The sequence below is a fragment of the Chiloscyllium plagiosum genome, unplaced genomic scaffold (genome assembly GCF_037043375.1).
Source record: "Chiloscyllium plagiosum isolate Xiang-an unplaced genomic scaffold, Cpla_swu_hap1 HiC_scaffold_16, whole genome shotgun sequence".
In the NCBI taxonomy this organism is placed as follows: Eukaryota; Metazoa; Chordata; class Chondrichthyes; order Orectolobiformes; family Hemiscylliidae; genus Chiloscyllium; species Chiloscyllium plagiosum.
The window spans coordinates 88,164,286-88,189,402 of NW_028270154.1; the positions used below are offsets into that span (position 1 = coordinate 88,164,286).

At 45.0% G+C, this 25,117-nt stretch overlaps 1 protein-coding gene across 3 annotated transcripts in view; it reads right to left on the minus strand.

Annotated features, from left to right (window-relative positions):
* fam53c (family with sequence similarity 53 member C) overlaps positions 1-25,117 on the minus strand; it is a 216,512-nt gene that overhangs the window by 55,537 nt on the left and 135,858 nt on the right. For 2 of the 3 annotated variants that reach the window (XM_043704079.2, XM_043704081.2), the window contains one exon: positions 16,016-17,536. The exons of the other annotated variant lie outside the window; for it this stretch is intronic. In XM_043704079.2, coding sequence (XP_043560014.1) covers positions 17,282-17,536 — 255 coding nt within the window. In that variant the 3' untranslated portion in view covers positions 16,016-17,281. Of the gene's footprint in view, positions 1-16,015; positions 17,537-25,117 lie in introns of those variants that run through there. 3 annotated transcript variants of the gene reach the window in all.

Below are 25,117 nucleotides of genomic sequence, written 5' to 3' on the forward strand. Positions count from 1 at the left end.
TGAGGTATTTACTCAACAATAATGAGCTGCACAGTCATAGGGTTCTCCCTTTCCCTTACTCTCCGTGCCCATGTTCCTCCAGCATTCCCTTCTGTCTGTATAAAACACCAGCCTTCATTACTTCATTTACTTTTATTTTCAAGTGTACTATTTTGGTGTTTCTAAGTCATTTTCACGTACAGTACTGACATTGGCCATTCCTTCAGGGTAGCCCTTAAGAAGGAGGTGTAAGAAAAGGAATAGACTGGCCAGTATGCTGGCTCAGTGGTGAGCACTGCTGCCTCACAGCGCCAGGGACACGGGTTTGATTCCAGCCTTGGGTGACTGTCTGTGTGGAGTTTGCACATTCTCCCTGTGTCTGCGTGGGTTTCCTCCGGGTGCTCCGGTTTCCTCCCACAATCCAAGGATGTGCAGGCTAGGTGGGTTATGGGGATAGGGTGGGTCTGAATGGGAGGCCTTCAGAGGGTGAGTGTGGGCTGAGTGGCTTGCTCCCACAGTGTAGGGTTCTAACACTCTGAAGCATCCTGTGTACGACACTCCAAAGCATGGACAAGAAATGCTGAACTTGCTAATGATGCCCATAATCTCATGAAAGTATTAAAAAATAAACTGGGACTTCCCAGCTCTTCGCAGCTTTGTGTTTTTTTTTGCAAAGCAGTTTTCCTGTTGGGTTTTCTGAAGAGAGGCAGAAACATTTCTATAAACATCCTGCTGTCATCGCACTTCACTTTCAGTCGGTGAATGCCTTTGCTGAGCGAGTGTTTGTGATGGCAGCAAACACGGGGAGAACCGGGGACGGTGGTGGGGGTGGGGGGGGGAGGCTGGCCTGGGATTTCATTGCTGAGCTCATGGTTTTCTCAAACAACTCATACACATCTTCTTGGCATTTTAAAAATGAATTCTCTTCCCGACAAAAGCTGACCATTCTCTTGCGAAGACTGCGTTGCTGGAAAAGCACAGCCGGTCAGGCAGCATCCGAGGAGCAGGAGAGTCGACATTTCAGGCATACCCCCTCCCCACAATCCTGATGAAGGGCTCTGGCCCGAAATGTCGATTCTCCTGCTCCTCGGATGCTGCCTGACCTGCTGTGCTTTTCCAGCACCACATTCTCCAGCATCTGCAGCCCTCATTGTCTCCTCCTGACTGTCCTGTGGGTTCTATCAGCTGCTGCTTTGTCATCTTGTAGGGAGTGCACCAAGAGGAATGAGAGTTTAGGCAGGGGAGTTGATGAGCCAAGGGGGAAACGGTATCTCATGCTGTAATCTCCAGCTGTGCTGCACTGGTAAGTTTCAGTCAGGATGTACGGCCCCATGGAGGACAGGAGACACAGACTGACCCATCTCCCTGACACCCACATTGCTCCACCGAGCGACTGCAGGCTACACCTCATTAACCCAGCCCAAACACTTCACCTCAGGAAGTCCTTGTTGGTGCTCAAGTTGCTGTCAGGAGGTCACACAATGCTTTGCAGTCAATGTTGACCAGGGCTGGCTGGTCACAGGGTGGGGGTGTGGGGTGGGGAGATGCTGATGACGCAAACTCCTGGTTGGGCAGGAGAGAAACAGAGACACACCCCCTGAGACTTTTCACCTTGCTCTTTTCAGGACAGAATTGCAAGAATGCCAAATCTCCACGGGAACGCCATGCCCAAGATGGGAGGGTGCTCGTGGGCCAGGAATAACTATCATAGAATAGAATCCCTACAGTGTGGAAACAGGCCCTTCAGCCCAGCCAGGCCACACCAATCCTCTGAAGAGTATCCCACCCAGACCCATTCCCCTATTACTCTGATTAATGTACCCAAGCTATACATCCCTGAACACTACAGGCAATTCAGCATGGGCCAATCCAGCCTAACCTGCACGTTTTTGGACTGTAGGGGGAAACCGGAGCACCCGGAGGAAACCCACGCAGACACGGGGAGAATGTGCAAACTCCACACAGACAGTTGCCCGAGGTTGGAATCGGACCGGGATCCCTGGCGCTGTGAGGCAGCATTGCTACCGTGCCGTCTCAACTGCTGCCACAGAGAAAGCGCCATAACAATGCTGTTTGGAAATTAGCTGCAGGGCAGAGGCCTGGTCAGTATTTGAAGCTGTTGTCCAGACAGATGGAAATATTGCCACAGACTGCACTGCTTGGTGAAGTTCAGGGACTCTGGTACGTAGGAATGTTCGGAGGAAAACAGATTCGGGCTAGTAATGAAAGCAAAAAGTGCCGGAAATTACAGTGGGGCAGACAGCATCCATGGCGAGGGAGCAAGCTAATGTTGACTCTTCTGATGAAGAGTCATCTAGAGTTGAAACGTTAGCTTGCGCTCTCACCATGGATGCTGTCTGCCCCACTGTAATTTCTGGCACTTTTTGCTTTCATTACTAGCCCAAATCTGTTTTCCTCCGAACATTCCTACGTACCAGAGTCCCTGAACTTCACCAAGCAGTGCAGTCTGTGGCAATATTTCCATCTGTCTGGACAACAGCTTCAAATACTGACCAGGCCTCTGCCCTGCAGCTAATTTCCAAACAGCATTGTTATGGCGCTTTCTCTGTGGCAGCAGTTGAGACGGCACGGTAGCAATGCTGCCTCACTGTGATCACCAGCATTTTTTGCTGTCAGTGCAGATTCCAGCATTGGTAGTAATTTGCTCCTACTCAGGGCTAGTAGTGTTGGCTTGCACAGTCACAGAGCCCACTGACACTCTCTCTTCACACTCAGATATGGAAATTGGTGACTGGACTGCCGGTCTCTGTGGAAATGCTTTGCATCTGAGATAGAAGGGGTGGAAACTCCCAGGAAACAGGCCAACTAGCTGGACATTCAGGTCTGATGGTGCTCAAGACTCAAGTAAACGTGTAATAAAAGTAATAAATGCAACAGGGCTGGCTCACTGATACCCCTAGAATCAGAGGAAACAATCAAGAGACATTATTAAGACTATTTAATATTTTTTGAAGCAAAAGTAGAGATTGTTGGAAAAGCTCAAAAGGTCTGGCAACATCCATGGAGAGAATCCATGGTTAACATTTCAGGTCAATTCGACACTAATTGTGATTTCTCTCCACAGATGCTGTCAGACCAGCTGAGCTTTTCCAACAATCTCTGTTTTTGTTTCTGATTTACAGCATCTGCAATTCTTTCAGTTTTTATTTAACAATAATTGAATATTTGACTGAGTTCTCAATGCTTAGAACTAATTTCAGTGCAAATCATCATTATACTTGCTGTTTACTCATGAACAATTCAGCTTAGCAGCACGGCAGTGACACTGATGGGCTGAGTGCTCAAAGAGCAAGGAGGAACAATTTTAAGAAATTTATTTGGAAACTTAAATGTTTGAATTACCAATGTGGTAAATTATGCTGAGATCCCTTAATTGTAAGGTTACACGATTTTGACATTTAATCTGTGCATGTGTTTAAATTAGCATAACCATTTGGTTTAATAGATGAGAAAGTGGTGGATGTAGGTACAGTTACAATGTTTAAAACAAATTTGGATAAGTATATGAATGGGAGCCGTTTGGAGGGATATTGCCCAAGCGTAGGCAGGTAGGACGAGTGGTTTGTTTCCATGCTGTGGGACTCTATGACTCCATATGGAAATCCCAGGAAATCAATACTACTTCTGAGTTTCAGGCTGCAACTCACGAAAGCGAGCTACCTCTTTTTTTTTTTAAAAGACTTCTTTCCATTTCGAATAAAGAGTGACATTTGATGAATAATATCGCTGAAATGCAATGGGTATAAATGAGGTGCACAGCCTTTGTAACAGAATCAAAAACAGGTAAATTGTATTTAATATTAAACACCGGGTCAAAAGGCAAATGTTCAAGAATATTTTAAATGCAAAACCAGCCATTTATGCAGCAACCTCACTGAATGTCCAACCATGGTTCACATTGGAACTAGAGTTTGCTCTGCAAAACGGCTGGACTTTCCGAGGACAGTTTACTCAACTCCTGGATTTCCAGAGTTGTCCCTTCAATATGTTGATTACAACTGTACCCAATCAAACAACCTTCTCACATCAAAGGGTACCCGAGATGATTTACTGTGAGTTGGCTTTGAAAAACATCGAACACATTCCTGGGAGCTGGCAATGATTCAGCTTCAAAGTATTTAAAACTTATGCAAGTCAGTGGTTACTGTACCCTGCATGTTTCAGATACCTAAAGAGCCCAGCCTCACTTGAGTAGAAATGGGATTCCTGCCTCAACACTATCAGGATACTTCAAGGAGATTGGTAGATATGTAGAAAGATTGAGAGAATTGGGTGGATCAGAGATATCTCAATCCATTGCAGTGACTATTTGGCAAGTTTACAATAAGTAACCAAACATGAGTAAAAATACAACTCAGAAACAATAGCACATAAAATATATCACATGGAACTAAACCAAGCCAATGTTGATAATATATAGGTCAAGGCACCATAGTCCCAGAAGGCTTCTCTCTCATGAGGGAGAGGGAGAGGGTGAGGGAGATGACTGGTGGTGGTTTAAGCTGAGGATCACCACACCTCAAGCGAGAGGTGAGAAGGTGAAATCTTTGTGATAGTGTCAGCTGGTGTGGGAATCGAACCCATGCAGGTGGCATCACTTTACACTGCAAACTAGTCATCCTGTGAACTGAACCGCTCCCCAGGTAATAAATAATAACTTACAGCAGCACCCAGAGTAAAAGCTCCCAGTTCCACATACCTCTTACAGTGGGTTTGTGATTATACCTGGGCCTCTCTCAACTGGGAGAAAGTGAGGACCACAGATGCTGGAGAGTCAGAGTCGAAACGTGTGGTGTTGGAAAAGCACAGCCGGTCAGGCAGCATCCGAGGGGCAGGAAAGTCGACGCTTCGGGCATAAGCCTTACATCAGGATTCCTTTTTGACTCTCTATTCTGGTTATATTAATACGACACTTACATCACGGTAGGCGAGGGCTGTTGAACACTAACAGTGGTTGCACGGGACTCTGCACGAGAAACGTACGTCATTCCTGGCTCAGAAATGTTCTTATTAGGTTGTGTTGTCCACAACTGAACAATGACCATAAATAACGCTGAACTTTACAGACAATTCCTGTAATATTTCCTGTCAGTTGAACCATGGAAATACTGTCCATATGTGAGACCAGTGGCATATATCTTTGTTGCAAAGTTTCCCAACTTTTAAGCATTTTCATAGAATCCTGACAGTGTGAAAGCAGGCCATTCAACCCATCAGGTCTACATCGACTCTATATAGAGCATCTCACACCCCTTCCCTTTCACTCTGCATTTCCCATGGCCAATCCACCCTAACCTGCTCATCTTTGGATTGTGGGAGAAAACCCACGCAGACACTGGGAGAATGTGCAAACTCCACACAGTCAGACAGTCGTCAGAGGGTGGAATTAAACCTGGGTCCCCGACGCTGTGAGGCAGCAGTGCTAACCACTGAGCCACCGTGCTACCCTACCCCTTCAGTTTACCACGTGCTCCTATTCTGTTAGTTGCTGTCAGTGCCTTTTCAGTATGTTTCTCCTCTTTCCTTAGAGGCTCTGATCTGATCATACCGCCGCCAATCTCACCTCTTAATGGCTCAGTATCTTCACTTTGGATGAGGGGGTGGGGCAGTCTCTGTCAAGGGCAATTTAGGATGGGCGATAAATACAGGAGAGCCAGCAATGCCCATAACCCACAAAATCAATCCAAAAAAAATCCTTACAAGGCAGGCTTGTCCTTGCATTCAGCTGACACGCTAATAGAATCACAAGATGACAACCAACAGCAGATATCTCTGCTGATCCTCTACCACTTAATCAGGGAATGAAAAAACAATAAGGGCTCAGTTTGAGTTACGCAAACAGCAATTGCTGGAAAAGCTCAGCAGGTCTGGCAAGCATCCGTGGAGAGAAATCAGAGCTAACATTTTGGGTGGAGTGAACCTTCCTCAGAGTTCCTTTGTTCCTGATGTACAGCGTCCGCAGTTCTTCGGGACCTCATTTTGAGTTAACTCTGAGTCTACAGCATGGAAGGCCATTCAGCCCGCTGAGCCCATGCCTGTCCTTTAGAGGGCATGTTGTTAAAGTCTCACTCTCTTGTTCTTTCACCCAAACCCAGCAGACAATCCCTCACTGCCAGCTCTTTTGAAAATAATCGCTGAATCAAAATTCAGCCCCTCAATGACAACTGAAGCTATCACAGCATCCCCTGACTTTCTCAAGAGGAGATAAGGTGACTCGATAGTCAGAAATGCGAGACCTCCCTGTATATCTACATGAGAGTTGCAGCGAGTGGGATAGCAATGACATCAGTTTATTACTCACAGTGGATACGGTCCCTAGCATACAGTGTCTAACACCCAGCGCTGGACTTGCCAATGCTTGCCCAAGCAATAAAACAAATTAAGGACATTAAGTCTGGAATGAAGGCGGCTTATTTGGCTTGTTGACTTCATGTCTTTCAATAGGGCACAGCCGCAGACTACTCAACTCATTCACAACTGATAGCTGAACCCCAAGGCATGTTTGCACTTATAAGATTCCTCCCAGAGATTTGTTATTGTGTGGTTGGCATTTCATTAAATTATGAAAGAGATATGGTAAAGGGAAGATAGTGGGAGTTAGAATTCAGGGATTTTGTTTTAATTCACTTGTGGGATGTGGGCTGGGCCCAGCATTTATTGCCCGTCCCTAGTTGCCCCTTGAGAAGGTGGGGGTGAGCTGCCTTCTTGAACCGCTGCAGTCCATGTGCTGTGGGTTGACCCACAATGCCCTGGGGAAGGGAATTCCAGGATTTTGACCCAGCGACAGTGAAGGCACGGCGATATATTTCCAAGTCAGGATGGGGAGTGGCTGGATGAGGGATTTGCAGGGGGGTGGTGTTCCAGTGTATCTGCTGCCTTTGTCTTTTTAGATGGAAGTGGTCGTGGGTTTGGAAGGTGCTGTCTGTGGATCTTTGGTGAACTTCTACAGTGCATCTTGTAGCTGATACACACTGCTGCTCCTGAGCATCGGCGGTGGAGGGAGTGGATGTGGTGCCAATCAAGTGGGTTGCTGTGTCCCGGATGGTGTCAAGCTGGAGCGTTGTTGGAGCTGCTCCCATCCCGGGCAAGTGGGGAATATTTTGCTTGTCAATGGTGGACAGGCTTTGGGGAGTCAGGAGGTGAGTTACTTTCTGCAGGACTCCTAGCCTCTGGCCTGCTCTTGTAGCCACTATGTTTATATGGATTGTCCAGTTGATCTTCTGATCAAGGTACCCCAGCTTTGTTGGACAAAATTAGTTGCGAATTGAGCGGTTCATTCAAAAGGAAATTCCATTTCTCTCCTGTATCACTTACAGTCAGTGTGGTAACAGTCAGTGTGGTAGTTAATATTGGTAACTTGTAACCTTCTGGTCAGCAAACATCTCAGATGAAGGCTGAAATGTCCTATTTAGTTACAGACAGAGTATTTCTTCCCTGTGACTGTAAACCCTGGAATGGAAACATCTTAGACTAATTTTCTCTAACTCTATTGTGACCAGTTGCAACAATCAGGCCCTGATTTAAAAGCTAAGTGCTGTGGATGCCAGAAATCAGAAATAAATACACTGAAAGGGATGCACTGGCCTAGTGGCATTTTCACTGGAATATTAATCCAAGAGACTCGGTAATCTTCTGAGGAGCTGGGTTCAAATCCTGACACAGCACATGGTGGAATTTGACTTCAATAAGAATCTGAAATTAGGAATGTAATGATGATCATGAACTGTTGTCGATTGTCAGGGGAAACAAACCGCAAAATTCACTAATGCCCTTCAGGGAAGGAAACTGCCATCCTTACCTGGTCTGGCCTACATGTGACTCCAGACCCACAGCAATGGGGTTGAATTTAACTACCCTCTTGGGTGGGCAACAAATGATGGCCTAGCCAGCGACACCCACAACCTGTGAACGAATAATAAACTAATACTTACTCGAAATGTTAATTCTGTTTCTCAATTCAGATGTTGAGCATTTCTGTTTTTATTAACCCATCCCAGTTACTGTCTAGGTTATGAACGTCAGACTCAGTAATAGTTTTGCATTTACAGCACATAGCATGCTTCACAACATCCTGAAGTCCTTTACGGATAACGGAGCACTCTTAAACAGCAGGAAATGTGGCAATCAATTTGGGCAAAGAAATTGAATCGGACAAGATTTGCCAGGATGTTGCCAGGAACAGACGGCTTGAGTTATAAGGAAAGGCTGGGTAGGCTGGGACTTTGTTCAGTGGAAATTGAGAGGTGACCTTATAGAGGTTATTAAGGTCATGAGGGGGCATGGATAAGGTGAATGGCAACTGTCTTTTCCCTAGGGTGGGGGATTTCAAGATGAAGGGGCATATTTTTAAGGTGAAAGGAGAAACAATTTTTTTTTGTTTTTTGCACAGAGTGGTTTGCACGTGGAATAAACTTCCTGATGAGATGTGGGCACCGTTACAAAGTTTAAAAGATGTTTGTTTAAATTCATGAGTAGGAAAGGCTTGGAGGGATATGGGCTGAGTGCAGGCAGGCCGGACTAGTTCAGTTTGGGATTAGAGTCGGCATGGACTGGTTGGACCGAAGGGTCTGTTTCCGTACTGTATGACTCTGTGAACAAGACTGTCTGCCCTTTGGGGTTGGATGAGGTGACTAATATACCAGACTGTTAGTTTTCTTTAGAAAAGAGGCCAAACACAACTCACTTTGGCTCATCAGCAAGTCAGACAGATGGTAACTGCATTCCCTCACTACTGGACTGAAATGTCAATATTGAAAAGGGATTTGAACTCACCTATCTTCAGGTTCAAGGTACAAGAATACCACCAGCCACAGCTAACATCCCTTGTCATGTACACACCAACCTAGTGGCAATCCTCGTGCAAAGGCAAAATTGTGATAATGTTCAACAGCGACAGAACTGAAAACTCACCGAAAAGCTTCACAGAAGGAAAATGAAGCACTCTTAAGCTTTGGATTGTTCTTGCAAGGGAAACTACCATTATAAATAATGGTACCCTGCTGAATAATGGTACCCTGCTGAATAAACTACCATTATAAATAAAGAAAATGGAGAAAAAGGATAGGACAAAATATAAAATCTGACAGAACTGTCAGAACTGGAAATCTGAAACAAAAACAGAAGTTGCTGGAAAAGCTCAGCAGGTCTGGCATCACCTTCCTCAGTTCGGAGGATGGGTCACTGGACATGAAATGTTAACTCTGATCTCTCTCTTCACAGATGCTGCCAGACCCACTGAGCTTTTCCAGCAAAACTTGTTTTTGTTACAAAACAAACTATGTGTGCTTCCTGTGGGGCTGTATTACAATGTTATAAACAGATGGTAACCAAGGAACGGTATTACCTCCAAGACCAGCTGTACTAATATCAAATCAGTTCTAACTCATTTTCACTACTTGCCTCCTATTCGTTAAAGACTATCCGAGGTGCAAAGGGACAGGCTCAGGAGCTAAGGTACTCCCAGTGACACAAAGCATGAATTTAGACACAGAATGCAGCAGAGGATAAACCTGGGAATGTTTAGCCTTAAGACATAAAATCATATTTTAAAAATCCTCCGAAAAACAAGGAACTCTGACAGACAGACCCATATGACCTGTCTTTCTCTTCAAGAGCCTGGAATTGCACTCAAAGCCAGTATTTTAATACTGGCTGATTAGGTTAGCTCAAATGACTGTTAATACTCGAGCTCCAGGAACTACCTGTTTTCCTGGTGCCTGATGGGTCGCAGGAGTTAATTTTTCCTGCAGCTTAAGCCCAGCTCCCTGGAATGTCATTTGGAGAAGCACTTGGCTTACGACTTCCCACGCATGTTAATGATGCCAACCAAGCTGTGTGGCAGTGGGAGAAGATGCTGCACTGTCCAGCCCAGTTTCTGGGATAATCTGAAGGGGAGGGCTTTGTCTTTAGCAACCTTATATGAGGCACAGCAAGGACCAACATCTGCTCAGAACAGAACAAGTGTACACCCTGTCATGGGCTACGCTGCACTAGGCAATTTGGAATTGATCCCAGAATCCCTCTGAAAAGGGGCTTTTGAAAGGTTTAAGGCCTACTTTCTTTGAAGGGATGTAGATTGTAGGCTCCCTCTCTCAGTTTCCTTGTCAGACAGCAATGTGGAGAAGCTCCTGTTAGTCTCATCAATGAAGTGTCAGAGAGGGAGGGAAATGAATCAATACTGGAAAGCACATACATCCAAATGTACACAAGGCATTCCCAGGAATCAAGAGTATTCTCTCCAGCCAATTACCTTGGACCAGGTTACAGGATGCAATCTATTTTGAACGGTACATATGGTTTATATTAGAATAATGAATAGCTGAGAGAGAGTTACAGATTGGAACCTAATCAAAAGAGGCACCAATATAACAACTAGGAGAAAGTGAGGTCTGCAGATGCTGGAGATCAGAGCGGAGAATGTGTTGCTGGAAAAGCGCAGCAGGTCAGGCAGCATCCACGGAGCAGGAGAATCGACGTTTCGGGCATGAGCCCTTCTTCAGGAAGCCCTGCTCCTTGGATGCTGCCTGACCTGCTGCGCTTTTCCAGCAATACATTTTCAGCACCAATATAACAACAGCCAACTACATTCTTCACTGACTGAGAGGCACTTTGGGATATCGTAAGATCATGAAAGGTGCTATATAAATGTCATTCTTTTTGCAAAAATCTATGGTTATTAGGAATTTTATTAAATATAATCATAGAATCCTGACAGTGTGGAAGCAGGCCATTCAGCCCAACAGCTCCATACTGACCCACCCAAGAGGATCCCACCCAGGCTCCCACTACCCTATCTCATCCCTGTAACCCTGCATTCCCACGGTTAACCCAGCACATCCCTGGACACGACGGGGCAATTTAGCATGGCCAACCCACCCTGACCTGCACATCTTTGGACTGTGGGAGGAAACTGGAGCATCCGGAGGAAACCCACATAGACACGGGGAGAATGCGCAAACTCCACAGAGACAGTTGCCCGAGGCTAGGATCAAACCTGGGACCCTGGTGCTGTGAAGCAACAGTGCTAACCACTGAGCAACCATGCTGTCTTACCCAGGAATGACTTACCAGCTTGAGTCTAGTTGAGGGGCTCAGCTGGTTTTACAGTGGGGGTGAAACTCAAAACTGTTAGCCAGAAAATGTGCCAGCCCGGGAAAAGGGAGCTTAATGGATAGCAAGTTGAGCTGTGAAACAGATTAGACAGAGCAGAGGATGAAAAGTAGTGACTGCAGTAGTGGGAAGTGACGTTGACTGCTGGGATCATTCTTGCTTACCATTTACAAAAAAAAAATGGATTTGGCTATCAGGAATTAAGTTTCAAAATTTGTACCTGTCAGCAAATCTGGATGTAGCTAATACAGAGGAAGGCTGTGACAAAATGTCCTGAGATGCAAACAAAAAGGGAAAACTGATGTGCAATTGGCAAACGAACTTCAATATAAATAACTACTGACGAATAATAGTTTGGTAGGAAGACCAAAGCAGCCAAGTAGTCTTTAAAAATTACACATCTGAAAGAGATAGAATAAAAACTACCCAGATCACTAAAGGTCACAAAGAAGGAATCACACCACAGGCCATATTTCTAGCAAAATGGAACTGGAAAGCACGGAAGTTATTCAAATTGTGTAGACTTTGGCCAAACCACACTTATGCTGTAAAATAACTCTGCTCTCCATATTATGAAGAGGAAATACGAACCGCAGAAGGTGCAAAGAAGACACATTACAAAGGATTTAACAAGTTGAGGTAATTTTCTCTACAGAAGACTGAGGGATGACCTGTATAGGCTACAGGTCTTCAAGATTATTCATGTGCTGGATAGAGATGTTGTCTTTTGCAGACAAGACCAGAACTAGGGTCCATAATTACATAACAGGCACTAATAAAACCAACTGGGAGGTCAGGAGAAATTTCATTAACCCAGAGAGAATGCGTGGAACTCTCTACCAGAGAGTAATCGTGATGAATATGATTGAAGCATTCACAGAGAAGCTGTACAAGCTTACAGTCACAGAGATGTACAGCACAGAAACAGATCCTTCGGTCCACCTCATCTATGCTGACCATAGTCATAGAGATGTACAGCACAGAAACAGATCCTTCGGTCCACCTCACCTATGCTGACCATAGTCATAGAGATGTACAGCACAGAAACAGATCCTTCGGTCCACCTCACCGATGCTGACCATAGTCATAGAGATGTACAGCACAGAAACAGATCCTTCGGTCCACCTCACCTATGCTGACCATAGTCATAGAGATGTACAGCACAGAAACAGATCCTTCGGTCCACCTCACCTATGCTGACCATAGTCACAGAGATGTACAGCACAGAAACAGATCCTTCGGTCCACCTCACCTATGCTGACCATAGTCACAGAGATGTACAGCACAGAAACAGATCCTTCGATCCACCTCACCTATGCTGACCATAGTCACAGAGATGTACAGCACAGAAACAGATCCTTCGGTCCACCTCACCTATGCTGACCATAGTCACAGAGATGTACAGCACAGAAACAGATCCTTCGGTCCACCTCACCTATGCTGACCATAGTCATAGAGATGTACAGCACAGAAACAGATCCTTCGGTCCACCTCACCTATGCTGACCATAGTCACAGAGATGTACAGCACAGAAACGCACCCTTTGGTCCAACTCGCCCATTCCAACTGGATATTTTAAATAAATCTAGTCACATTTGCCAGCATTTGGCCCATATCCTGCCAAACCCTTCCTATTCATATACCCATCCAGATGCCTTTTAAACGTTGTAATTGTACCAGCCTCCACCACTTCCACTGGCAGCTCTTTTATTACATGTACCACCCTCTCTGTGAAAGTAGTTGCCCCTTAGGTCCCTTTTACATCACTCACCTCCCACCTTAAACCTATGCTGTCTAGTTTTGGATTACCTTACCCTGGGAAAAAGACCTTGGCTGTTCACTCTATCCGTATCTCTCATGATTTTATAAATCTCTATAAGGTCACCCCTCAGCCTCCAGGGAAAACAGCTCCAGCCTATTCAGCCTCTCCCTTTAGCTCAAACCCTCCAACCCTGGCAACATCCTTATACATCTTTTCAGAACCCTTTCAAGTTTCACAATATCTTTCCTGGAGCAGAGAGACTAGAACTGAACAGAGGATTCTAAAAGCAGGTGGAAAGAGTAGAAGGGTATAATGATGCGGTCTGCTCACGTGGAGGATAAACACTGGTGTAGAGCTGTTGGGCCAAAGGGCTGTTACGATGGTCGTACTGTCATTCACAGTCATACATCTGTTTCAAGATCAAGCCAAGCTCAATCTTAGATTTACAGGCCTCATTACCCTTTACCCATTCAATCGTGCAGAGGGTCCAAATTCAAAACTAAATCAGCAGCACATCTCTCCGAAATGTGGCACTCCCAATCCCTGAAGAGTGACAAAATATCCTGCAAAGGAGTGCGTGCTCCCATCAGCACGTGCAAGTGAAATACACCATCCCATCACAGGTAAGAAATATTTGAAGGCAATTAATTTTATTCCAAAATAAAACTAATAAAAAAACTTCAACCTGGCAAGTTAATGACATTATTATTTCACCATTTAGCAAAGCACAGGACACAGTAATTTACTAAGGAAGGATTAATGTTTTTAAGCATAAATCTGCAGCTATAATGATTAACATTCACAGTCTCAAGGAGAATGAGGCAGATTGTGTTTTGTTGGATGGTTATATTAGTACAAGTACATTGTTCATTCTTGTCTCTGTGTTGTGGTAGTGTAGCAGGGCGAGACAGACTGGGTCACTATTTGAACTTGTTACTCACCGTCAGGTCGCACAACCTGAAAAGCTGAGAGGGTAGGAGGGGGAAGCTGCCTCTCCAACCACAGAACACACCGTTTCTGTTCACCTGTAAAACCTTTGGAGAGCACACAGAATACTGAACAACAGGGCTCAGCTGCAAAGCCTCTGACAACCGATTAGCTCACCAGTACTTAGGCCCAAACTGTGAGACAGGATGGTTGAGTGCAGTGAACAGAGTACCTTCTGCTATATCCCATTGTCAACCAACAGGCTGGTGGAAGGAGGACTCCAAAAAAATCAGCTCAGTTGAAAAGCACAATTGGGACCGAAGACACACTGGATTAACACTCAGGCAATTCAAATTTCTGGACCGCAGACCAATTACTGCAAAGTAGCTTCAGCTGAAACCCTGCTTTCCTAGACAGTCTCATTAAAAATACTGATTTTTTTCCTCGTTACTATTGGACGTAAGTGGTAACATTTGACCGAGGCATCATTTCAATCTTCTGACCCTTTAATGACGTCCCAGTAACAGCCCCCACCACATCAGGAACTGCTTCAAATGGCCAAACCCTGGCGGTCAGTAAAGATCAAATAAAGAAGAGCAAGAATGTTTTATTTTTCGAACTGCTGCAGTTTAAAGTTTCCCATGAATGCTCAGATCTAGTAAGGAGCAACAGGCCTACTTTGTTCTAGAATTCCAGCTACAGAGTCATAGAGATGTACAGCACGGAAACAGGCCCTTCGGTCTAACTCGTCCATTCCGACCAGATATCCTAAACTAATCCAGTGCCATTGGGGCAGCACCGTGGTTAGCACTGCTGCCTCACAGCACCAGGGTCCCAGGTTCGATTCCAGCCTCGGGTGACTGTCTGTGTGGAGTTTGCACATTCTCCCTGTATCTGCGTGGGTTTCCTCCGGGTGCTCCGGTTTCCTCCCACAGTCCAAAGATGTGCAGGTCAGGTGAATTGGCCATGCTAAATTGCCCATAGTGTTAGGTGTATTCGTCAAAGGGAAATGGGTCTGGGCGGGTTACTCTTCGGAGGGTCGCTGTGGACTGGTTGGGCCGAAGGGCCTGTTTCCACACTGTAGGGAATCTAAATCTCCCAGCACTTGGCCCATATCCCTCTAAACCCTTCCTTTTCAAGTACCCATCCAAATGCCTTTTGTACCAACCGCCACCAGTTTCTCTGGCAGCTCATTCCATACCCTGTGTGAAAACTGTGCCCCTTAGATTCCTTTTAAATCTTTCCCCTTTCACCTTAAACCTTTGCCCTCACATTTTGGACTTCCCCACCCTGGGGAAAAGACCTTGGCTATTCACCCAATCCATTTCTCGCATGATTTTATAAATCTCCATAAGGTCACCCCTCAGCCTCTAACATTGCAGGGAAAATAGGCCCAACGGTACCTCAAACCCTGGCAACATTCCTTGGAAATCTTTTCTGAACCCTTTCAAGTTTTACAACATCCTTCCTATAGGAGGGAGACCAGAATTGAACGCCAAAAGTGGCCTCACTGATGTCCCGTAAAGCTGCAACATAGCATCCCAATTCCTCTTTGAAACATGAAAATGGACTAAAGACTGGCCTTGCTAATTGCTTAGTAAGTGGCAAGGTGCTCTGACGTTAGAGCTCATCTTTTTCCGTTCTCCATCTCCCCAACACCGCCCCTCCCCACCAGCATCCCCCCACCCCAACTTCTCTCTCAAAGGTTTGTACTCTGCCCACCCCTCACTACTATTTGTGCCCAGGTCTTGTAAGGATTGTCTGCGGGATATCTCAGGCTGTACATTCGACGAGGAACGTATAATTGTGAACATCGAGAATATTGGAATTGTACTGGGGAACCTCACAATGGGACAAATGAAAGGTTTAACTTTCCACACTTCCAGCAGATTGAGTTAAAATATTTTGCAATGTTTCACAAACTTTATGAATAAAGTATATTTTTGGATCAAAGGGGATCTGCAGAATATCTGATTTCAGATGGATCCCAACTGACTATGATCCATTCCATACCTCACAGCTTCGTTCAGACCATTGGGGCTGTACCATTGCAGCCCTTCTCTCCTGCTCGCTGACGTGAGGTACTGAGCCCAATTACAATGCCTGGCTAACTCGATACAGACTGTGAACAAGCGCGGAACTCTCAGCTGCCTGGCCTTGGTGCTGCCTGAGTGATTCAAACACTGGAATCAAATTTAAACACAAACACACAAACTATTCAAAAAAAGTTTCTGCTTTTATTTATAAGGCAATGAATAAAGAGAGGGTGGTCGTTATATTATCACAATCTTTGATTAAATTTATTAGAAATGCTAAGAACCCTTCAAGAGGACCAAGGAAAATCGACAGAAAGTTGCGAATCTTTGATCTTGGTTCAGAAATTTGGTGCAAGGCCTAGAATACAACAAAAATATAGCCTCTTCAAATACAGTCTACACAAGGTAACAAAACAAGACATTGTCTCACACAATCACTATGAACCCACCAGATCATCGGTGAACTCAATTGGCTGTACTAGTCTGGTTTGCTCCTCCTGGTCTCTCCTCGGCTGACCCACCCCAACCCCCTCCACTAACAGTTCCACCCTTTATTGAGCTGAGATCCAGGCGGCAGGTACATGGGCAATTGCTTCACCTCTACTGGCTTTGTCAGCTAGGCACACAAAATATAAAACTATCCTGTGCAGCAGCTTCATTCCCAAACGAGGGGAGAAGGGATGGGCAAGTTGGCTGGGGTGGAGCGCGACAGAGAGCACGACAGAGAGACAGAGAGAGAGAGAGACAGAGAGAAAGAGAGAGAGACAGACAGACAGAGAGAGAGAGCACTCAACCTTTCAGAAGTCATCAAATGGCTCAGGTACAGTGCTCAACTTTTTTTTTGCTTTTTTCCACTCCCCTCCACCACCACGACCCTCCCACCCCACCCCCATCCCAGAGACAGGAAGGGAGGGGTACAGAGGGGAAAGAGAGAAGCCAACCATCCTATTAATCATGGCATTATGTAAATAATGTGAAATTGAAAACAAGGGGCCCCTGAATACTGCAAGATTGCAGAGTCAAGGCCCCTCTGTTTCTGCTCGTCAGTTCTCCCTTTCATTAATGTCCAAAGGCACCACTTGGTTCTCACCCTCAACTGGTCCCTGGAAGATGCCGGGGTGGTGGTTACTGCTGATGCACAATATGCACATGGGCCTCAGCAAATGATGGACTGTAGTGAAGGTGAAACAGTTCATCATTTCATGAGCAGGAGGGGAAAGAGGGGGAGCAACTTCATCTCTTCACCCCACTACCTTAGGCTCATAGATTGTAGTCAACATGATCACCACAAAAAAAACCTGTGCAACTAGGAAAGTAGTGTAAAGACAAAATTTGGTGGGGAGAACAGTTCATGCGTCTCTTGTACGTTGTGCACGAGATGCATTTTAAGGCGTGTTCTGATGGGATTTTTAAAAAAAGTCCTGATATTTTTCTTAATTGAGAGAGTTCAGTTTTCCTCAATCATTTCCAAATCCAGATCCTCGCAGGAACGTTGGAACAGGATGGCTTCTGTGCTATCACAGTCACTCTTGGGATCTTCCTCTTCGTCACTTTCACTCAATGTTTCAATCTGGCTGTTTGTTGTTGGACAAACGGAGTCCAGTTTGAAGCCTGCGGTGTCCGGGATGGGGGCAGGAGACTGGTCCTTCAGGGGCTCTCTCCCCTTCGGTTCAAGGCATGCAGGACTGCTCAGGTTTCTCCTCTGCAACCGAACAAAAACAAAGTGAAAGCCCTCCTTGGAAATAGAGTGCGGAGTGCAAATGTACAACAGAATGGCAGCAAACGCTACATTACATGATGCACTGACCCAGTGGAGTGGAACCCTGTTAAAATGTGGAATGTAAAGCAACTGTAATAATATTGATTATGGAGTAAGAGATGCAAATTTGAACAGTGATGAAGGATTCACCCTCTGGTCATGGTGACTCTCCCTCAAGCTCCTACACCCAACAGCACCCTCCCTCCCACTATCACATTCACGCAGGGTGGAGAAATAGGGAGAACCATTGCTGGGTGCAGTGTCAGAGGCACTTCTGGTTGCTCCCCCCAATCTGAAGTGTGAACTATCTGTACTTCTGTGATATCACAGTTTAACCCAATGCCATTCTCATTCAACATCCACACGTGTATTCCCAGGAGGGTGTTTCTTGAGCATCAGGAGAAATTTCGACTATTTCACATTTCTCAGCCCTCTGCTCAGCCCAGGATCTGAAGTGCACTCATTAGCCCTGCTGAAAATCAATGAATTCAGCAGTGGCCAGGGATCGAGATGGTGACCTCTCGGTCCACACCACGACAGACACATCCATCGGGGAGCGACTTCTCAATAAGCTGCATTGCAGCTACACAAAGGGCAAACAATGAAGGATTTCTAACAAGAGCAGGCTCAGCTGGGACTCCATACACTGTGCACTTCTACAGCAGACACTTATTATAAACTGTATGGTAGATAATGCTGAAAGAGGATTTAGCTTTGAAACAGAGGCAGCGCCTTGCAGAACAGAAACTGAAAGCATGCAGGCCAGACTTGGTGAGCCATTCTGTTCCTGTAGCATTATTTCTTTTCTCTCTCTCTCTCTCTCATACATACACACACACTCACACCAACATACCCACACAGACACACACTCTTTGCACCTTTCCTGTTGGAGGGCAACTCATGTAAATGCTACATTTTGATAATAGGAAGCTCAAACAATATACTCGTTATATACAAGATGTCATCTTGCTGTTCATTATTTGGTTGTCTGAAGCCCATGCAAGCTATAGGTCAATAGGAAGATTTCCTCAGAGATGGAAATATTACTGAAGTCCAATCTTGAGCAGTAATGCAGAAGAGAGTATAATCTGAACAAGTAGATAACTGTAGTAGTCAGTGCCTACCACTGGATGGTGCTATAGAACTATACCACTGTAATAGTCATTTCACCCATGGGATCATGCTGTGCAGAATGAAGAGGTGATAACATCAGCAGATAAGGCCTGGGGCAGCCACTTGGATGAGAAGGAGATAGAAGATGAGCAGCAGTGTCAGGTAAATTTCCTTTCTTCCTTCAAACTTTCCTCCATCCCATGAAAGTGCATTGTATTACTGGGACCCAGCACCTTGTACTATCTGCACTGCAGTACGGGAAGAGATGGCCCAGTGGTATTATCGCCACAATATTAATTCAGAGACCAGCTAATGTACTGGGGACTTGGGTTCAAATCCTGCCACAGCAGATGGCGGAATCTGAGTTCAATAAAAATCTAATAATGGCCATGAATCCATTGTTGATTATCGGAAAATCTCATCTGGGTCATTTAGGGAAGGAAATTGCCATCCTTACCTAATCTGGTCTAAATGTGACCCCAGACCCACAGCTACATGGTTGACTTTTAACTCCCTCCTGGATGGGCAATAGATGCTAGCCTAGTCAGCGAGGCCCTCGTGAATGATTTCAAAAAAATTAAAGCAACACAACTCCATGTGGCCATGGCAGGAAACACAAGGAATTCTGATCCAGACCTCAGTCAATATCCAGAAGTGCTGGATTCTGATAAGAGAAGCATTAATGCAGTTTCTCTCACTCTCCTTGCATTCTGCTGTACCTGCCTTCTGCCAATGAGCATTTCAGACATTGTCCAATTTTATGATGGGGTAAAGACTTATGCTTCCATTGTTCCCTGATCATCAGGTGCTTCAGAAAGCATAAGGTATTTCACACACAATGAACCACTCTGAAATGCAGAGACTTACATATGTTAATATGCAGTATACATGGGCAGGTGGGAAGAAAAGGGATCTCAATGCCCACCCCCACCGCCAAAGTCTCTGGGATTGAAATGTAGGGGCTCATTGGCGGAGTTCAGTCGCCAAAGCGATGGGAAGTGGGGGGGGGGGAGGAAATCAATACACTTCAAAATGACTTTATTGGTTCTATTTTCAGGCTTAAAGGCTGTGAATAAAGCTACATAAATGATTCCTTCAGTGACGTTCCTAGTCTGTTTGAAAGGCAGTTGGTGGGGCTACGTTTACATAAAATAATACAAAACAGAGTGGACAAAGATTAAACAAATCTTCTGACACTTGGTTGATGAGGAGTTGAGCTGTGAGCAGAGCCATCTCTGACACCCCTGACTGAGTGACAATGGTGCACGCAAAATCTTAAAGGAATATGTATGTCTGTGTGGATATGATACAGAGCACAAATGACTTACATCTACAATAGCCCCAAATATATATGTATGAGAGGGAGACAGAGGGAGAAGCCTACAGCCCCAAATACTATTGAAAAATTGAATTTTTTTGGAGGAAGGATGATAAGTACACATTTTGCTCCAATGTTAATATTAAAAAGAAAGTAAAAATGAGTGTAAAGGTGGAATTTTACAGACAGTAGATGATTCCCATGCATGAGCCCTTTAAGCTAGAGCTGAGCCCAGTGTATGGCAAAGAGAAGTCTCCTACCTGGGTATGGCTGCAGCATTACAAAAAGATTGTATTCCACTTGCCCCAATTCCTCCAAACACCTTCACTTCCCAACCCTCAACCACAACCCATGGGTCAGAATTGATCTACATTTGCCACGGAGGTTATCGTTAAACCAGCTCCCTCAATGTTAGCTGTAAAGGCAAATCTTGCCACATATGCAGAAAAATCAAAGACAATAAGTGGCCGGGCAATAAGGACACAAGTGGAAAAAACACATCAACTTTCCAGGAAGATAAAACCTCAGAGGAAGCCATAAATCCGCACTCATTAGTGAGGAATCATGATGGATTCTCAGCATTAAGAATGACATGGTGCAAGTGCCATTCCCAATAAATTATACAGTCAGCCTCTTCATGTCCCTCAACAAAGAGCAAGCCCTGTATCCATTTTTTATTGGACCAACCGCTGCATTGTTTCGGGCTGTCCCTTCCCTGCTGCTAAGGAACCATTTATCAGCACACTCCAATTAAACTACCTACTGGGAGGGCAGAGGGCTGCTCTGAAACGCAGTGTCATTGAGAGGCTAAAGTGTGGGAACGTTGCCCAGAGCTACAATGCTGAAGGACAAAAGGATTCAAGGGTTTTCCTGGTTTTTAGCTGCACGATCCTTGCCCACTGGTTCAGGAAAACCAAGTCAGCAGTTTTAAAAGGCTCTGTGTTGCACACTTTAGGAATTTTGTGTTTACAGGCAAGGAGTTGCTGTTTAAACATGTCAGGCACAAGGCCCCTAGTTGCTGAACAAGCAACCCTATTGAAGATGGTGGCATTAAAGTCTAGACTTGGGATGAGTGGAATTCACTTGCCCTCACCTCACCCCCTCAACTCAAACTAGGCTGTGCAGAGAATTTCAATTTGGACCCAAGTAAGGGTTTTGAAACTGTAGATAATGCTGGAATGTATATCCTCAGTAATTTCTGGCAACCCTCATGATTTAAACAAGACGTTACTGTGGTGTTGCAGCCAAAGCATATTGGGATAACACTTAATCTTTGGAGCCTGTATTCTACATGGCTATTCCATGACATTAGAAAATAGACAAACTGTGGCACAGAAAGTTTACAAAACTCCATCTGATAAATTATAGCCAAGCTATTTTGTGTGGATTCATGAGACAGGCTTCATGGACTGAGATTTTTATGCTAACAATATTCAATAACAAATAGCTCCATTTATATAGCACCTTAACCCTGAGCAAACCATCTTGAGTCTATTGCACACACTTTTACAAAACACTGGGGACACTTTGGGAATAGGAAGCAGACAGAGATTCAGGATGCCATAATGTACAGAAACTAAATAGGAGAGAAAATAGGAAACAGCTACTCACCTGACTGGCTGCCAAAGGCTCCTTCTGGTCAACAGGAAATGGCAGTGAGGAAGGGAAAGTACATGTGTAACATTGTGGTCATATATTCCTATCAGAGTCCCACATGGCTTTATGGGAAATGACAGTGTGCTGGTCTCAGGCATGCCAGCAGCTGAGATGTTGCAGTGGTTTTGGGTATAGGGAGAAAGGAATCTGCCAGGGTTCCACTTGATTGCTACTCTCTACCTGCTTTTGTTGAAAAATGTGGTGCTGGAAAAACACAGCAGGCCAGAATCGACATTTCGGGCAGAAGCCCTTCTTCCTAATGAAGGATTATGCCCAAAACATTGACTCTCCTGCTCCTCGGATGCTACCTGGCCTGCTGTGTTTTTCCAGCACCACATTTTTCAACTCTGGTCCTCCACCATCTGCAGTCCTCACTTTCTACCTGCTACCGAGCATGTGGGAGGACCCAGTGCATAAACCTGAATCCCAGCCTCAAAAAGGCTAGAGGGTACAACTGACTCAGGTGTAATACAGATTATTAGCATCCAACTTTTGGCATACACTCTTGCATTCACAATGATACAACACTGCTATTCTGGAAGGCAAGTGTCTGTATTAACCTCAATTTTCACTGTTCCACTCAGGGGCAATATGGGGTAGCTCAGTGGTTAGCACTGCTGCCTCCTAGTGCCAGGGCCCCGGGTTCAATTCCAGCCTCGGGCGACTGTCTGTGTGGAGTTTGTACATTCTCACCACGTCTGTGAGGGTTTCCTCCGGTTTCCTCCCACAGTCCAAAGATGTGCAGGTTAGGGTGGATTGGCTATGGGAAATTGCCCATTGTGTCCAGAGATGTGCAGGCTGGGTGGGTTAGCCATGGGAGATGCAGGGTTACAAAGATAGGGTAGTAGGGGATGGGTCTGGGTGGGATGCTCATCAGAGGTTCAGCATGTAATCAATGGGCTGAATGGCCTGCTTCCACACTATATTCTATAAAATCCAACAACGCTAACAGAAAAGGTTTATTTTTATCTCAGCTGTCCAAATAGTACTTGATGAAATTTCACATTACTTAGAAGCGAAATAATTACTTAGAAAGCTCTTTGACCTAGCTTGGACTCAGCAACACCCCATCATACATGTGCTGTTCATTATAAATATTTACTGGCATACAGGCTTTCCGTCATTAAAATAACTGCGTCCCAATGAGCTCCTGAGAAATCTCAGCACATAAATCCCATTGCTCACTACCACCAAACTACACTAACACTGGAATTGGAAAAGTAAGTTAAGTGAACCAACACTTCATAGCATTTTATAGTTCTCCGTTTTTACAGAGTTCTATTCCCAACATACACTGCTGATTAAAGCAAATCAGAAATTGCTGAAAAACTCAGCAGCATCTGTGGAGAGAAAGCAGAGTTAACATTTTGGATCCAGTGCATTAAACCATGCTGCCACACCTGCTGAGTTTTTCCAGCAATTTCTGATTCTGTTTCTGATTTCCACCATTCCCAGTTCTTTGATTTTTCACCCATTAGAACAATTGGGCCAATGTCCAGTAGGTGACCACCCACAAAGACTGTCAGCTGTGTTCTCTGAAACTGTACTTTGAAGAGGGTTACCAAGTCGTTCTTGAAAGTGAAGCTAATCAGTAAGTTCATTCAGTAAGTTAAAAGGTCTGAGACCCTGAATATGTTCACCTCAGCTGGGGAAGCAGAGGGAGTACTGCAATTGGTCCAGCACTCCCTTGTGAGGGCAGGATACTGCTATTCAACACTACTGACGATCATTTATGCTAAATGTAATACGTGAGATTACAGATGAGGACAGGATGCAGCTGTTATGTTCTACAAATAACATTCACGCCACACGAATGCCAGACAATGACCATCCCCAATAAGATACAAGCTAACCACTGCCCCTCGGCTTTCAATGGCGATTCCATTGCCCAGAAACTCAGCTGGGTCGCTATATATATACAGTGGCTACAAGAGCGGGACAGAGGCTATGAATACTGCAGCAAGTAACTCATCTCTTGATTTCCTAAAGCCTGTCCACCATCGACAACAGTGTGTGATTGAATACTCCCCACATGCCTGGATGTGTTGCTCAGTAGCAGCAGAGTTTAAAATCTACAAGATGCACTGCAGAAATTCACCAAAGCTCCTCAGACAGCAGCTTCCAAACCCATGACCATTTACATTGAGAAGGACAAGGGCAGCAGATAGATGGGAACACCACCACCTTCAAGTTCCCCTCCAAGCCACTCACCATCCTGACTTGGAAATATATCACCGTTCCTTCAGTGTCACTGGGTCAAAATCCTGGAATTCCCTCCCTAGCAGCACTATGGGTCTTCCCCACATAAGCTGCAGTGGCTCAAGAAGGCAGCTCACCACCACCTTCCCAAGACCCGCTAGGGACGGGCAATAAATGCTGGGCCCAGCCAGTGATGCCCACATCCCATGAGAGAATAATTAAAGATCCACTGACAAAAGCAGCAGGTCTGACAGCATCTGTGGAGAGAAATTAGAGTCAACTTTTTGGGTCTGGTGATCCTTCCTCAGGACTTGCTCCTGCACTCTCTGGGGTTGGCTGTGAATGAAACGCACTTGCACAAAAATACAGGACGAGGTGATAGCCATAGCCCGGTGACCAATCAATGCCCCTAAAGAGAAGGAAACTGACTATTTTTTTTTTATTAACCTACTAATTAAAGGCTTAAGTTTAAAAATTGCTTGGCGTTTTGAGAATACAAAGAGCAGTCAATTCAATGCTTTGCTATATTCACGTGTACTTTTTTTTGAAAATGTTCAGAGGTGCTTACAAACTTCAATTGGAAAGCACCATGCGTATCACAGTTTGAGGTGCTAACCTGGAAAGGGTAACCGTGCGGTGAATGAAATCGCACTCAGGCATCATGCAGAGAGATCTGGAAATGCTTGCTGGTCTTAGTAGGCACAGCCTGGCCACCTCCTCCACTAACACAGCTCGACAGAGTCCTCACTAGAAAGGAAGGGTACTAGACATTCACTGACCTATACACAGTCACTGGACATGCAAAACCCCAGGCTCAATTCTGACTCCATCTACTGAGATGGACAGGGTTAGAAATTCCACAACACCAGGTTATAGTCCAACAGGTTTATTTGGAAGCACTAGCTCCTTCATCAGTGGTTGTCAAGTGTTTGAAATAGTCTGGCCCTATTGGGGAATAGGGCCAGACAACTTCAAAACTGGAGGTAAAAAATGATTATTTGGGCAAAATACTAGTTAACACTCAAATGTGAAGGTGAGAATTCAGGTTTAAAGTAAATCAAAATCCCTTATGATTGAATGGTGACTGGACTCCCTGCACTGTAACTCCCTACAGTTGTCAGAGAGACCTGAATAGTGTTGTAACAGCCATGGGGTACGGTTCAAGCTACCTGATAAACAGATGTTCCATTGCTCACCTTCGTGGGCAAGTGGGAGCTCACAAGTTTGACGGGGTACAA